At 43.7% G+C, this 14,040-nt stretch overlaps 1 protein-coding gene across 2 annotated transcripts in view; it reads right to left on the reverse strand.

Moving 5' to 3' along the window:
- The window catches only part of osbp (oxysterol binding protein), a 56,811-nt gene that overhangs the window by 12,276 nt on the left and 30,495 nt on the right, over positions 1 to 14,040 (reverse strand). For both annotated transcript variants that reach the window (XM_028812409.2, XM_028812408.2), the window contains exons 2-8: positions 9,448 to 9,656; positions 5,959 to 6,212; positions 5,554 to 5,752; positions 4,744 to 4,861; positions 3,433 to 3,487; positions 3,183 to 3,350; positions 2,658 to 2,903 (exon numbers count right to left, since the gene is read on the reverse strand). In XM_028812409.2, the coding sequence (XP_028668242.1) occupies positions 2,658 to 2,903; positions 3,183 to 3,350; positions 3,433 to 3,487; positions 4,744 to 4,861; positions 5,554 to 5,752; positions 5,959 to 6,212; positions 9,448 to 9,656 (1,249 nt within the window). The remainder of the gene's footprint in view (positions 1 to 2,657; positions 2,904 to 3,182; positions 3,351 to 3,432; positions 3,488 to 4,743; positions 4,862 to 5,553; positions 5,753 to 5,958; positions 6,213 to 9,447; positions 9,657 to 14,040) is intronic.

The raw sequence follows: 14,040 nt of genomic DNA on the forward strand, positions 1-14,040 counted from the left end.
ACATACATACATACACAGACAAACAGTTTCAGGAGTGGCATGTTCATATTACTCAGACATACAAGCAAGAATTTCACTGTACATGGGGAAAAAATATGGTTATATATGATAAAGTGTGAACTCTCACTACTGCTGTATAGTCTTTAAGAATACTATAGTTAGGAAAAACACAAATAACCACACATATTCAAATCTGCAAATATTTTATTGTAAACTCTTACATTTTTTTTTTTCACTAAAATGAAGAAAATATTGAAGTGTTTCAGGAGAGCTGATACGTACTTCTTTGACCGTAGTCTTAAAACTTTCTTCAAGCAACTTTATATGTTCCTCTATAAGAAAGAAATATTGTGTTAAACGGTAGCCAATCAAAATATGAATTTTGGTATCTTTACCATATAAGCATACCATAAGATATTCCTTCTTCACCTTCCGTTATCTAGTTTGGCAGCTTTCTCATTCCTAAGGAGAGAATTGTTGAAAATTACTTCTATATTAAAGTGTCAAGTAATTTTCCAAACACTAAATTTACAACAAATGTGACTGAAATGCACAAACAAATAATTAAATAAAGCTATATGAGGTTTCCTTCACTAAAGTATTTGCTGTTGCTAGAACAGTTACAATTCTTAAAAATCTTTTGGTTAAAAATAAAATTAAAACAAAAAAGTACTAACCAGTTTTTATTACTTCTGTACTAGATTTAGATAAATGACTCTTAAAGCAAAGAAAGATGAGGTGTGTCATTTACTTCAAAAAAAGGAAGAAACACGCTCTTTGTTTTACCAGTAACAACCACCAAGTACATTTTCTGTACATCCCAGTACAAACACCGTAACGATCTACCTACCAGAAAGACTTCCATTTGTATTTGAGACAGTACTCGGACGTGGAAGAGAGCAAATGACTTTTTTTTTTCTAGTTTTTCTTGGTTCAGAAGTAAAAAACTCTGAATTCTGTAACAAAGTTACCCTTTGGAATTAATGTTTTTGCAAACACACTACGACCTGAAAAAGAACAGGAAATAAACACATTACATACACCGTAACATAAAACACTAGGACTATGTAGAATAATTAAAACTGTGTAGAATAATATCCTTACCTTTTATTTTGTCAATGAACTTGGCTTCAACGTGCAGGTCTGTCATTTTGAGCACGGATATACAGTATCACAGCGTCGGTGCCGAGTACCGCAATGGATTGATTCTCTGCTCTTCACGAGGAGCTTGGAAGGAAAGACCAGTTGGAAAAAGCACTTGCGACAGTGCAAAACCGCTGTTTTTATATGATCGCTTGCTACAGATGATGAAATGGAGGCTCATTCTTTTGGCGATTTATCCCTGGCTGGTGTAACTTGTCCCGCGGCGTTGCAATATATTTCACAATGGAGACGCTCTCTCTCTCTCATTTCTTTTTCGTTGCAAGGTTTACTTATGGAAGCGTTTGCACAAACTTAATGTGGCGGATGATATATACCATACTTCATGTGTGCAACTTCTTTATCGCGATTAAATAGTAACTCGCATTACAAGGACGCTCCTGTGATGTTCTCATAATGCAGGATTGGTTCAGGTGACCCTCATAAACCACATTTACCAGTATGTGTGTTCTAACATACTCGGTGGGGAAAAAAAATGCAACAGTAATTACAGAAATAGTCAATAACAATATAAATATTACAACACCATATTCAACAATCTTGTAATCGTTAAGTAAAAATTAGATTATATTGGACGATCATGATTGCTTATTACAGTGGCGTTTTATGAAAACGTCAAAATCCAAACATTTAATGTAAAGCCATTTTCACATCATATTTATTACTTTTTCTAACTAATAAACAGTCTTAATCTTAAATCATTGAATTGTATCGAAATAAAACTTAACTATGATAAACACTTTCCAAGACACATTTCCGCATCTGAGGCTCACGATTAAGCGCATGCACATAAGTTAGCCTGTGTGAATCTGCTTGTAGCTCTATAAGTAGTTGCAATACCATGACCGGCCTACAGGGGCACAGAAAAAAAATAAGCACACAGAGGTTACACATAAGAATCAGGGTTATCTGGTCAATTGGGACTTGCGGGGAAAAAAAGTGCGGGCGGGCTCTAGAAGGTGATAAAACGTAAGAAAATGCAGCCCGAATTATGAGGAGTGTCCTTGTAATTCGAGATGTCCTTATAATGTCGGTGAAATGTCAGACATTGTGTCCTTTTAAAGCATGTATACCAACACACACACACACACATCTTTACTCTAGTAGGAACTCTGTCGTCTCAGTTCTGCTTTAAAACATCAAACTCAGCTCTCACTACAAAACTACTGCTGCTGCCAGTAGCGATGTTGGCGCGGCCAGCAGGGGGCGCCTACCCGTGGACTGAATGTGGATCCCAATGCCCCAGTGCAGTGACTGGTGCACCATGCTGTAAAAAAAAAATGGCGTCATCCTTCAGGTTAGACATCAAACAAACTGTGGTCATTAAAGATCAGGGTGTATCCGGATGTCCTGGCTAAAGTGCTCTGGCACTAACACAGGGGAACTTCTATCTTTGGACTAACCCACCAAGCGCACAGCACACACGCACCCTTTCACCATTCTCATCCCTCCTTCAGGCCCCACGAACAAAACACAAAACCCCAGGCAGCTCTGACCTGCTCACAGATTGATCGGTAGCCACAGTCGTCCATGCGGTCCAACTCAAAGGTCTCCCCCAGAAGAGGGTTGAAAGGCTTCCCAGTGCGATACACCGTGGTGGAGTAGGAAGAGACGGTGAAGGCCGCCACGTAGCAGAGCTGCTCCAGCGAATTCTCGCACTTGGCGGCCCGGTCCAGCAGCTCATAGTACTCCAGGTCTTCGGTGAGACGTTGCAGCATGGAGATCGGCTCGTTGAAGTTCACCTTTTGGGAGACAGACAGACGGGCCTGATCAGCAGGTTGGGTAAGATCTGTCCACTCGTGCCTGCATGCAGTACACACTCAATTACAGTCAATCCAGTTTAGGGTCATGAGAGGTCAGCAACAACCTGGTGCCAGTCTGAGGTGGGCACAACTGGGGCAAAACAAACAATTTAGAGCTGCCACCTAATGAGCAATAAAGTAAACAGATGAAAGCAGAAACTTCTTCACGGGCCTGACCATCCCCCCCTAAAAGGTCACTGGGTGGTACGGTGCACTTACTGGCATGGGTATTTTGGACAGCTCCTTCCCAATGCAGTTCTTCATGATGCTCCACAGGTTCAGGCTGTAGTTTGGCTTGTCGGGAATGCGGTTTCGTCGCTTTTTACGCGGCACAATCTCCCTCGTTGACAATTCATGGTTGGCTGCCACTGGCTGCTCCTCCATCAGCTGAAACCATGAGCCGAGTTAGAAACGACACAAGCGAAGGGTCAAACCTACCGTCAAGCTCTGTAAAGCCCTCGTGACTTACATGGTCTTCCAAGGCGAGCTCACTGCTGATTCCACTGATGTTGCTTCCAGTGCGCCTGCAACAGGAGAGTCACAGGTTAGCGTTGAAGGCCCTGCCACTCGGTGGTGAGCTCCGTGCTGGTGTGCAAGACTTGATTTGAAATGCTTTGTTTAACCCAGAGGGGGAAAAAAACGGCCTTTTTTCGCATGACCTTTGGGGGTCTGAGGGCAGGGTCAGACACAGTATACAGTAGATTTTCAAGATGAAGAAACAAACAGCATTTGGTACAACAACGGCCACAGCAGGTCCTGCACCTCACTGAAGGTGAGCCTACCAAGTGACGCTCTGCCAGTCCGGTGTCCTGAGACTTTGGGCATCCGGAATGTGTCAGAGGGGCTACAGACATAACTGAGACGAGTCCATAAACACAAAGAATTCAACAATACTTTCTGGTAATTGAAAAGAGATACCCAAGTTAAGGTCAAGTAGAACATTTTTAAGACTTTCAACCCAATTCAGGGTCACGGGGGGGGCCAGGGGCTAATCCCAGTAACACCACTGCCAAGGCAAGGATCAGCTATGGACTGGGTACTATTCCACAAAAGGGTCCACCCAAACGCACACCTATATACTTCACAAATATGGCAGCAATTTCCTGCAAAAAATGAAAATTATATTTCATTTTCAAAATCTGCGGGTAAGAATGCTGCAGAAACTAAAATGAAGCCGAGCGCATTGACCCTTGCGGTTTGCATGTTGAGAACTTGAAAATGAAAATGCAAAATGGAAAATAAATTCACTGAGCAGCAGGGGGCGCCAGTGCTCATCTGTGTTTTGCATCTTCATTGTGGTTCAGGCTGAAAATGAAGTTGCAAATTGGGGGGGGGGGGGGGGTCATTTTTGTTTTTGCAGCATCTTTACGTGCAGACTTTGAAAATGAAAATGCAAAAAAGAGGTTGCAATTTCACTTTGTAATTTTAATTCTTGCACAAAATACCTCCCATACACAAAGAGCCACTGTGGAAACTCTTAATTACCCTAAAATACACCTTTAGGGATTTGGGGAGGGAAGCCCACGCAGAGATGGTGAGATAACCGGGTGTAGGCTTCCAGCCTGGCGCGGTGGATCTTTGAGGCAGCTGTGCCAACCAGACCATGCAGGGTTCCTGAAAATTCCCCACAGGGTGAACAAAGCCAGAAGACAGAAAGGCAGTACGTCTTGACAACTACACACATGACATTAAAATGAACGAACCAATCAATGGCTGAAGATGAACGGATGTTTTAAACCTGCACCAGAGCCGATCACTTGAGCATAACCACATTACTCACTTGTGATATTTGGGGTCAGCTGGCACAGTGATAAATTCTGGGGCATCCTCCATCGCATCAAAAAATTCATTCTCTTCATCTTCGTCACTCATGTCACCCTTCCCGTGACTGCCACTGCCTGCGTTGACAAAGATGAAGACAAGTCAGTGCCATGAAACATCTTTAGTGATGCAGCCAGTTAGATACCCTGAGCATGACCAGAGGAGAAGGCTGTCCCAGCAAATATATGCCAGTGAATCTAGTAGTATGGATTTTGAAATAAAATAATTCTACATATGGAGCAAAAAAACTTGAGGAAAAAAAACACATATTTTGGTAGAGAAAAAGTCTAAAAGTTACAAATGACTTCCACGTGTAAGACCACCACTGTGTTCTCTTTTTATTGCATTCTGAAAAAACGGCACCTCTGTCAGGTATGGAAAAAAAAACTGCGCTTTACTCTGTGCAATTGTGGTTTGGCTAAAGGTTAATTGACGGTGTGTTTTATTTTCCTCTTTTTTTTATTAATAACTATAAAAATTGTTTTAACGCTGATTGCGGATTGGCTTTTCAACCTTAATGACGATATGCAGGCAGACAGACAGCTTTGGCTTTTTCAAAAACGCACTATTAACAAAAAAAAAAAAAAAAAAGTTACCAGTTTTTTTTATTGTCACGTATTGCGGACACCGGTGGACAGTTTGGAAACCATTCTCAGTGTGGGATGACAAGGACCACAAACAAGTGAAGGGTAAAGATTTGTGGGGCATGAGGAGGCCAACGTGGCTAAACCTGGACGGCTCTCCTATGCCCAGTTCCCCTTCTCCCTACCTTTCGAGGAACCGGCACTCCCGGGGCTGCTGGCAGGAAGCACGGTGGCACCGCGGAAGGCTCGCTCCAGATTGTTGTGCTGCTTTGCCAGCTGCTCCAGAGTCTCCTCCAGGCGGATGCGTTGGTCCCGCTCATACTGCAGTGCCTTCTGCCATTTCTTGCTGTGAGTCTGCGCTAGAGACAGGAAGTCACGACAAGCCTAAAGGAACAAGGTGATAAAATAAAGGTGAGTGTTGGGGGGGGCGACAAACAATATTGGCTGACACAGATGATGGCCTGGTATGACACCAATGCTCCGAGTGCAGCTGACACTCCAGACCCCCAGTGATACAGTTGTCCTCACTGAGAGGCCCAAGCAGCACGGGCTCTGGATGTTTGGTGGTCTATCAGCAAACTCCAACTCACATTGATCATGGCATTGGAAGTGATGCGAAACAGTGTGGCTCTCTCGTTGACCTGCTTGATCTTCTCACTACTCTCAGGAGGAAGCTTCAGGCTCTCAAGCTCGCTGAGTGACCTCTGCAGGGCGCTGCCATGCTTGCCTATGAGGTCATTGCAAGTGCTCAGGTCCTCTACTTTGCTGGACAACGTTCTTAGGGTGGCCTGCAACTCCGTCTTGTCGCCCTGAGCAGATGAAGGCTCCTCGTCTCCAGACTCGTCTGCAAAGAAACCAGGAGGACATTAACAATTCAGCAGCGAGGAACAATCTTCCTCATTCTACATGCAGTGACCTGAACTGCTGATGTCTGCTTCTGTCAGAAACATTACGATAGGATGTCTGTTATGCCCATTTGCAAATGGGCTGCTTTTTTTTTTCCCCCCTGATCAATGACCATTGTACCCCACCACTAGTGACAGTCCTAAAGATGGCAAATAGCCCAGAGGGTTAGTTGTTGATGTTTCGCTTCATTTTTCAGCTGCTCCCATTAGGGGTTACCACAGCAGATCATCTTGTTCCATATCTTCCTGTCCTCGTCATCTTGTTCTGTCACACCCATCACCTGCATGTCCTCTCTCAGCACATCCATAAACCTTCTCATGCCTTCCTCTTCTCCTCTTACCTAGCAGCTCTATCCTTAGCATCCTTCTCCCAGTATACCCAGCATCTCTCCTCTATGTCCAAACCAACACAATCTTGCCTCTCTGTCTCACAACAGTCCAAACTGAGCTTACCCTCTTAATGTCCTCATTTCTAATCCTGTCCATCCTCGTCACACCAAGTGCAGATCTTCGCATCTTTAACTCTGCCACCTCCAGCTCTGTCTACTGCTTTCTGGTCAGTGCCACCGTCACCAGCCCATATAACATAGCTGGTCTCACTACTGTCCTGTAGACCTTCCCTTTCACTCTTGTTGGTACCCATCTGTCACAAATCACTCCTGTCACTCTTCTCCACCCATTCCACCCTGTCTGCACTCTTCTTTACTTCTCTTCCACACCCCCCGTTACTCTGTACTGTTGATCCCAAGTACTTAAACTCATCCACCTTTGCCAACTCTACTCCCCTCATCCTCACCATCCCTCTGACCTCCCTCTCATTCACACACATGGATTCTGTCTTGGTGGTCCTACTGACCTTCATTCCTCTCCTCTCTAGAGCAGGGGTAGGCAACGTCGGTCCTGGAGTGCCACAGTATGTGCAGGTTTTTGTTCCAACCCAGTTCCTTAACGAGAACTCAATTATTGCTGATGAAGCACATATTGCTTAAGTGACATTTTAATGCTTCATTTTAGTGGTCTCGCTTGTTAAGGTTCTCCAACCTTAATTGCTTATTTCAATCTTAAACTGCTGCATTCAGTGTTTTAATTGCTCCTTATTAGCAATAAGATGTAAAAGACAAAGCAGCCAGCAGTTCTCCAGCTAGTTTTTTTCCAATTACATCTGTGTGTGTTCATCATGCACGGTTTGATTTAATAAAACACTTAATAGAAAAATGTGACAGACTGAAAATGATCTGTTTTAGGCTTCAAATCATTTGGATGATATCCTTGGAAAGGAAAAAAATCTACGATATAAAAGCCTTACATTGCACAGACTAACAAGCCATGAAATTAAATAAGGTCTGAGATTGGCAGTGATTGGTTTCTAATTAAGCAATTGGGTTGGAATGAAAACCTGTAGCCACTGCGGCTCACCAGGACCGACATTGCCTACCCCTGTTTTACATCTTATTGCTAATAAGGAGCAATTAAAACACTGAATGCAGCAGTTTAAGATTGAAATAAGCAATTAAGGTTGGAGAACCTTAACAAGCGAGACCACTAAAATGAAGCATTAAAATGTCACTTAAGCAATATGTGCTTCATCAGCAATAATTGAGTTCTCGTTAAGGAACTGGGTTGGAACAAAAACCTGCACATACTGTGGCACTCCAGGACCGACGTTGCCTACCCCTACTCTAGAGCATATCTCCACCTCTCCAGGGTTTCCTCAACCTGCTCCCTACTCTCACTACATATCACAATATCATCAGCAAACATCACAGACCATGGGGACTCCTGTCTAATCTTATCTGTCAGCCTGTCCATCACCATTGCAAATAAGAAAGGCCTCAGCACCGATCCCTGATGTACAAACACCTTCATCACTCCCACCGCAGACCTCCCTCGTACATATCCTGTGCCACTCTTACGTACTTCTCTGCCACTCCCGACTTCCTCATATAATACCACACCTCCTCTCAGTCACCCTGTCATTTGCTTTCTTTCTCCAGGTCCACAAAGAAACAATGCAACTCCTTCTGGCCTTCTCTGTACTTCTGTTGATGCTTCCCTAAACGTCAAAAGATATGTTTGGTGAGCACTGAAACCTTCTCTTTTCAGGTTTTCAAGTGTCACTTTAGTTTGAAGGCCACTCTTTTCACTTTCGTCTTTTATACACCACAGCATTTCATTCATGCTTTGCCGTGGCACTGCGAGCAAAAAAAACAACAACAATAATAATAATCACCTTAAAAGTACAAATACATATGTAGCACCTAGAACTTTTAACCAACGTTTGAACATATTTGAATATTCATTATTTTTAAAATGAACGTTAAACCCTAATTTCTGGCTAATTTGACCCCCCTTTAATTGACCAAGCATTTAGAACGTCTAATCAATGTTCAACTAAATGTCAACCTCTTTTTAAATTGAATATTTAAATCTTAATTTGTGACTAATCTGCACTCAAAAGGTTTATTTTCTTCTGGAGTGCGGCTGAGTGGAGTTTTTGTGGTCCTCTCCCCTCTTGCCAATTGGCCATACCTTAACCACGCTACAGGGCGAGTCAAAAGCTTGGCACCAACCACTTGAACATTTTCAGGATACCTAATGCTGGATTGCTCTAACCAACACCATTTTGAATTAGACCAAAGGGTGATATCGTGTGTGTGAGTGAATTCAACTCCGATTCAAATAAAAAGGGTCTCATGTGACTGCTCTAGACCTCCAAATTGAAAAGTGAGGTCGGTGTTTTGAGATCTTTTATTGGTTATGAAGTCTGATCCAAAGCTGCATTCTGTGGGCTGGTTTAACAACACTGACGTTTTGTAGCAACACCAGTGATGTCACTGGCAAAGGATTATGGGATTGCTAGAATTCCACATGCAGTGGGGGTCAGCGCTGCCAGGAAATTGTAGACGACTTTACAAGTCAGCACTGACAATGTGCACCTATCATCCACTGTGCTCTGTCAAAACTTTTCAAAAAATTTTGCAGAAATAGGAAACAATGGCGGGCGTGCGGTGGCGCAGTGGTAGCGCTGCTGCCTCACAGTAAGGATACCTGGGTTAGCTTCCTGGGTTCTACCTGCACGGAGTCTGCATGTTCTCCCCGTGTCTGCGTGGCTTTCCTCCCACAGTCCAAAAACATGCAGAGGAGCACTTTACAAAAAAGACCCCGGAGTCTTACCCGACTCGGCCTGCATCTTGACGGCTTTGGCTTTGGCGAGCTCCAGTGCAGTAATCCAGCGCTGCCGTTCCACCTCGGAGCTGGCTTTCAGGTGATAGGTCTGGGCACCACCGTTTGAAATGATGAAGTTGCACGAGTCCTCCACCGAGATATTGGCCGTGGCCAGGTTGATTGTGCCCCGGCAGGTGTGGCCCATTTCTGCTTGCGTTCTGAAGTTGTCAACATGCAGAAGGAAAGAAAGGAAGAGAAAGAAGAGCCTGAATTGCCAAACCAAAGTCATAATAAATGTAGGTGTCCAGAGTGCAGGGCATTGATGGCCCCTAGCTTGTAAGCAGACACGATGTAGTATACAATATATAGTGCCTTTCATACCTATCTAACTGTCTGTCTGTTATGTAGTGTTCTTTACACCTATCAGACTGATAGTACTTTTTGTCCAAGGGGAAATTTAGCTTTTACAGAAGCTCAAAAAATATACACAAATATTATAACAAATAGCACCCGCCCCCTAAACAAACACAGTAATTAAAAAAAAAAAAAAAAGTTGTGTTTTACATTCAAAAATATAATAATCAGAATAACATAAAGAACTTGTCAAATGAGGAGACCATTCAGTCCATTTGTCGCCTGTTTGTTCAGCTAATAGCCACACAGTCCCGATTATCTCGACCAGAATCTTCTTAAAAGCTGTCAAGGCCTCTGCAGTTAAGTTAGGTATTCATTGTCAACACTACACAAGTGATATTAATAATAAGTTACTGTATAATTCTCTTATCATAGGGAAGAAAAAGAGACGTCCCACACTTCACTCCAGTTTGTTCCAACTTCTCTTTGCTGTGTATTACTCCGTGCATTCAAATTTTCTGGAATAAAAAGCTTGAAAAGAACTGAAAACTGGACACATGTAGTGGAAGGCCGAGGACGTCAAAATCTCAAAGTTCCACAGCAAGCAGTATACTATCCCCCAAAGCTCTCGTACAACTTTCCCAGCATGCCTCACACTTCAGCATGGCCCCTCGCTACAGGGCATGGTCACACAAGAAATCCATTAGCAGGGCACTGCAGAGGCCTCAAAGTGAACACTGGGCATGATGAAGGCTACGCTTACGGACAGGGTGCACAATTAGGACAAAATTATAAACTGACAATTGAAATTAATAGATAGATCTTTATTGTCATTGTCACTTTTACAAAGGAACAACGAAATTGAAGGTGCAGTCAACTCAGTGTGAGTAATAAGAGTTAAAAAGACAAGAAGAGAGAAAATAACAAACCGAATAGTAATAAAAAGTACTTTACAAAATATACAAATTGCACTTGTTGACTTAAGGTCTGGGCGGCACGGTGGCGCAGTGGGTAGCGCTGCTGCCTCGCAGTTGGGTGATCTGGGGACATGGGTTCGATTCCCGGGTCCTCCCTGCGTGGAGTTTGCATGTTCTCCCCGTGTCTGCGTGGGTTTCCTCCGGGCGCTCCGGTTTCCTCCCACATTCCAAAGGCATGCAGGTTAGGTGGATTGGCGATTCTAAATTGGCCCTAGTGTGTGCTTGGTGTGTGGGTGTGTTTGTGTGTGTCCTGCGGTGGGTTGGCACCCTGCCCAGGATTGGTTCCCTGCCTTGTGCCCTGTGTTGGCTGGGATTGGCTCCAGCAGACCCCCGTGACCCTGTGTTCGGATTCAGCGGGTTGGTAAATGGATGGATGGATGGACTTAAGGTCTATATTGCACATTGGGAGAATGATATGGAGCAGTTTTATTCTGTACGTGAGCACACTCTCAATGGAACAGTGAAAAAAACAAGGAGCAGATTTTTGGGGAGATGGTTCTTTCTGAGAATTCTCAGAAAATCCAGTCTCTGCTGCACCTTCTTCAGCAGCTCCTTGGTGTTGGCGCTCCAGGTCACGTCATCCTCCAGCTCAATGCCCAGAAACCTGAACACCAGGACCCTCTCCACACAGGCCCCGCCAATGATGAGTGGCTGGATGTCAGTTTTGTTTTTTCTAAAGTCAATAACAAGCTCCTTCATTTTTGTGGTGTTGAGGAGCAGGTTATTGACTGTGCACCACTCTGACAGCCGCTCCACCTCGTTCCCTGTATGCCAGCTCACCCTCCTTGCCCGAGATGAGTCCGACCACCGTCGTGTCATCCGCAAACTTTATAATCTTGCTGTGGTCGCAATTATAAAAACAAAGGCAACAATCAACGGCACTACAGTGAGACATGTACTTTATCTTCCAGACTGCATACATCTCTACACATTGAGTAGAGCAGACCCTTCATTTTGCTGGGAACCACTTAATAAAATGTGAATATTAAATTGTTAAATAGTGAATTAGTTGAAAAATCTAGTGTTTAATATTCTTTTAACAATAAAAAAACTCACTGTTTATGTGATAGAATAAATCCTACTCAATTATGAAATTAATATAGCGTGGTCCAGATCTAACTATGCAATTATTGCATTGCATTAAAAAAGTTTCATAGTTAGATCTGGACCACCCTGTATTAAATATAGCACAAAAATATTCCCTTTTACCTCAGAAAAGAAAACTTTTAAAAAACGACCCATCACCACCAGTCAAAAATGTGGTAAAAAGATAGCATAAACAGGGAATTAACGTTTACCGGCATGGATTATAAAGAGTTGTCACAAACACAAGAACCAAATGTACACTTTTTAAATAGAGAATGTTGAGGTTCAGACCCGTGAAGTTATTCCTATGGTGTGTCAGAGGGTCACCATTCGAGTTTCTCCCAGTTATACAAAACCATCCCAGACCGAGCAAGGGCGCTCCACAGTGCAGAGAAACCAGCCAACTGGCTGCACCCCTTCCAGTCCAGTCCCTGGGCCATAAAAGGGCGACCACCTGGAAGGAGGTGTCACTTCTTACCCAAGAGACCAGAGACAGACGGAGCTGTCGTAATGGAGTTAGCCACATTACTTTGGTGGCAGTATTTTTCGTTTATTTTGGTGATCAACTTTTTATTAAGTAAAGACAAAATTGACAGGATAGATCAATAAACAGACTACAGCATACAAAGTAACCCAACAGCCCGAGTTTCCTTTATACGCCATTGTGCGTTTTTTTATTTTTTTGTTTTGTTGTTGAATTAACGGATGTGTCCCAAAATGTTGCCACCTTTCATTCCCTTGGATGACCAAAGATGTCACACGCACTTATTTTAAGTATCTGCGCTGGATTACAGCACTCACTTTATTCCAAGCCGTCTGTGCTACCGATGGGATTACTAAATGAAATGTCAGAATTGCCACTTTTCACTTTTAGTACATCATGTCAGCCGTAATCATGCTAGCCATTGACATTAACTGTGTGGCCTTTCTGATGGAACTTCGAATTCAAAAGAGGTGGGTGACATGCCTAACCTTACACTTGAGAGGGTCAGGGTGCTTTTCCAGTGTTGACACAACCCCCCATATTCAGGTTGGGCTGACCAGGCAGCTGTACAGGTGAAAGAATTGCCTTGGGACAGCAGCTATTACCTTTACACAACAGACATTGTTCTATGTTGTTTTAAACGTGGGTGGGGTAACAAGGAAGGAATTGCTGGAAGCCATTTTCATTGTTACTTATATGCAAGTGAAGAAAAAAAAAAAAAAAAAAAAAACACAGCAAGTACAGCACACCTCACACCTGCGGATTGTGCCAGACTTGTGCCCACTGTTGCTGGCAAAAGAAAGCAGCTCTCCATGATTCCAATAATTGAAAAAATTGGGTAAATACCATAAGGAATGAATGGCACTTGTGTATTTCTATTCAGAAGTTCAACTTTCAACTGCCTGTGTATCCTAGGAAGCTAAAATGACAACAAACATGGGAGCCCATGGCTGCGTCAGCATCTCCCTTTTGTTCTGAATGGAAAGCCTGCCTGACAGACGGGCACTGGATGACAATAAGAACCCACCTGGGGGAGTCGAAACCTGCAGGTAATCAGAGAGCACGACGTGCATAATTCACGAGCTGCTCTGCTGGTTACGCCGCCCAGGACCTCCTGACACCTCACCGCTGGCACACTTGAGCCCATTATGCTGGACACCCGTATCTGGGGGAGGCTTCAGTGAGCCTCCCATTTGCTGCTCCTCAAACAACAGGACCCTTCCTATCTACCCGCAGTAGATGGGTGGACCAAGGTCCCACAGGCTTCTGGCACTTCCAAGTTGATGGCTCTGCTGGACATCTTCAGATTTTTGCCTGATGCGTCTGTCTTTCATTTGCTGCATGATGTTTCCTTAGCCCACCACTGTGTCTGTGGTCCTCAACACTGCCCGTTTGTGTGCTTCTTCAAAAGAGCTTGAACAGCACATCTTGAAATCCCAGTCTGCTCTGAAATCTTTGCCTGGGGAGCCCTTGCTGATGATGTAGTAGAACTAACTACCTGGAGTCTTGTTGCTGTACTGTATTTTGTGAATTTCCCCTTGGGATTAATAAAGTATCTATCTACTCAGTCTTGCCTGGGACATGAAACTGCCTTCCACGACCTCACCTTGGTAGCAGAGTTTGGCTCTTCCTCACCCAGTTTTGAGCCTCCTACATGGCCGTTTCCGGTTCAGTTAGTGACGGTGCGTCATCCTACACGTG

This window comes from Erpetoichthys calabaricus, chromosome 10, assembly GCF_900747795.2.
Source record: "Erpetoichthys calabaricus chromosome 10, fErpCal1.3, whole genome shotgun sequence".
Taxonomy (NCBI): Eukaryota; Metazoa; Chordata; class Cladistia; order Polypteriformes; family Polypteridae; genus Erpetoichthys; species Erpetoichthys calabaricus.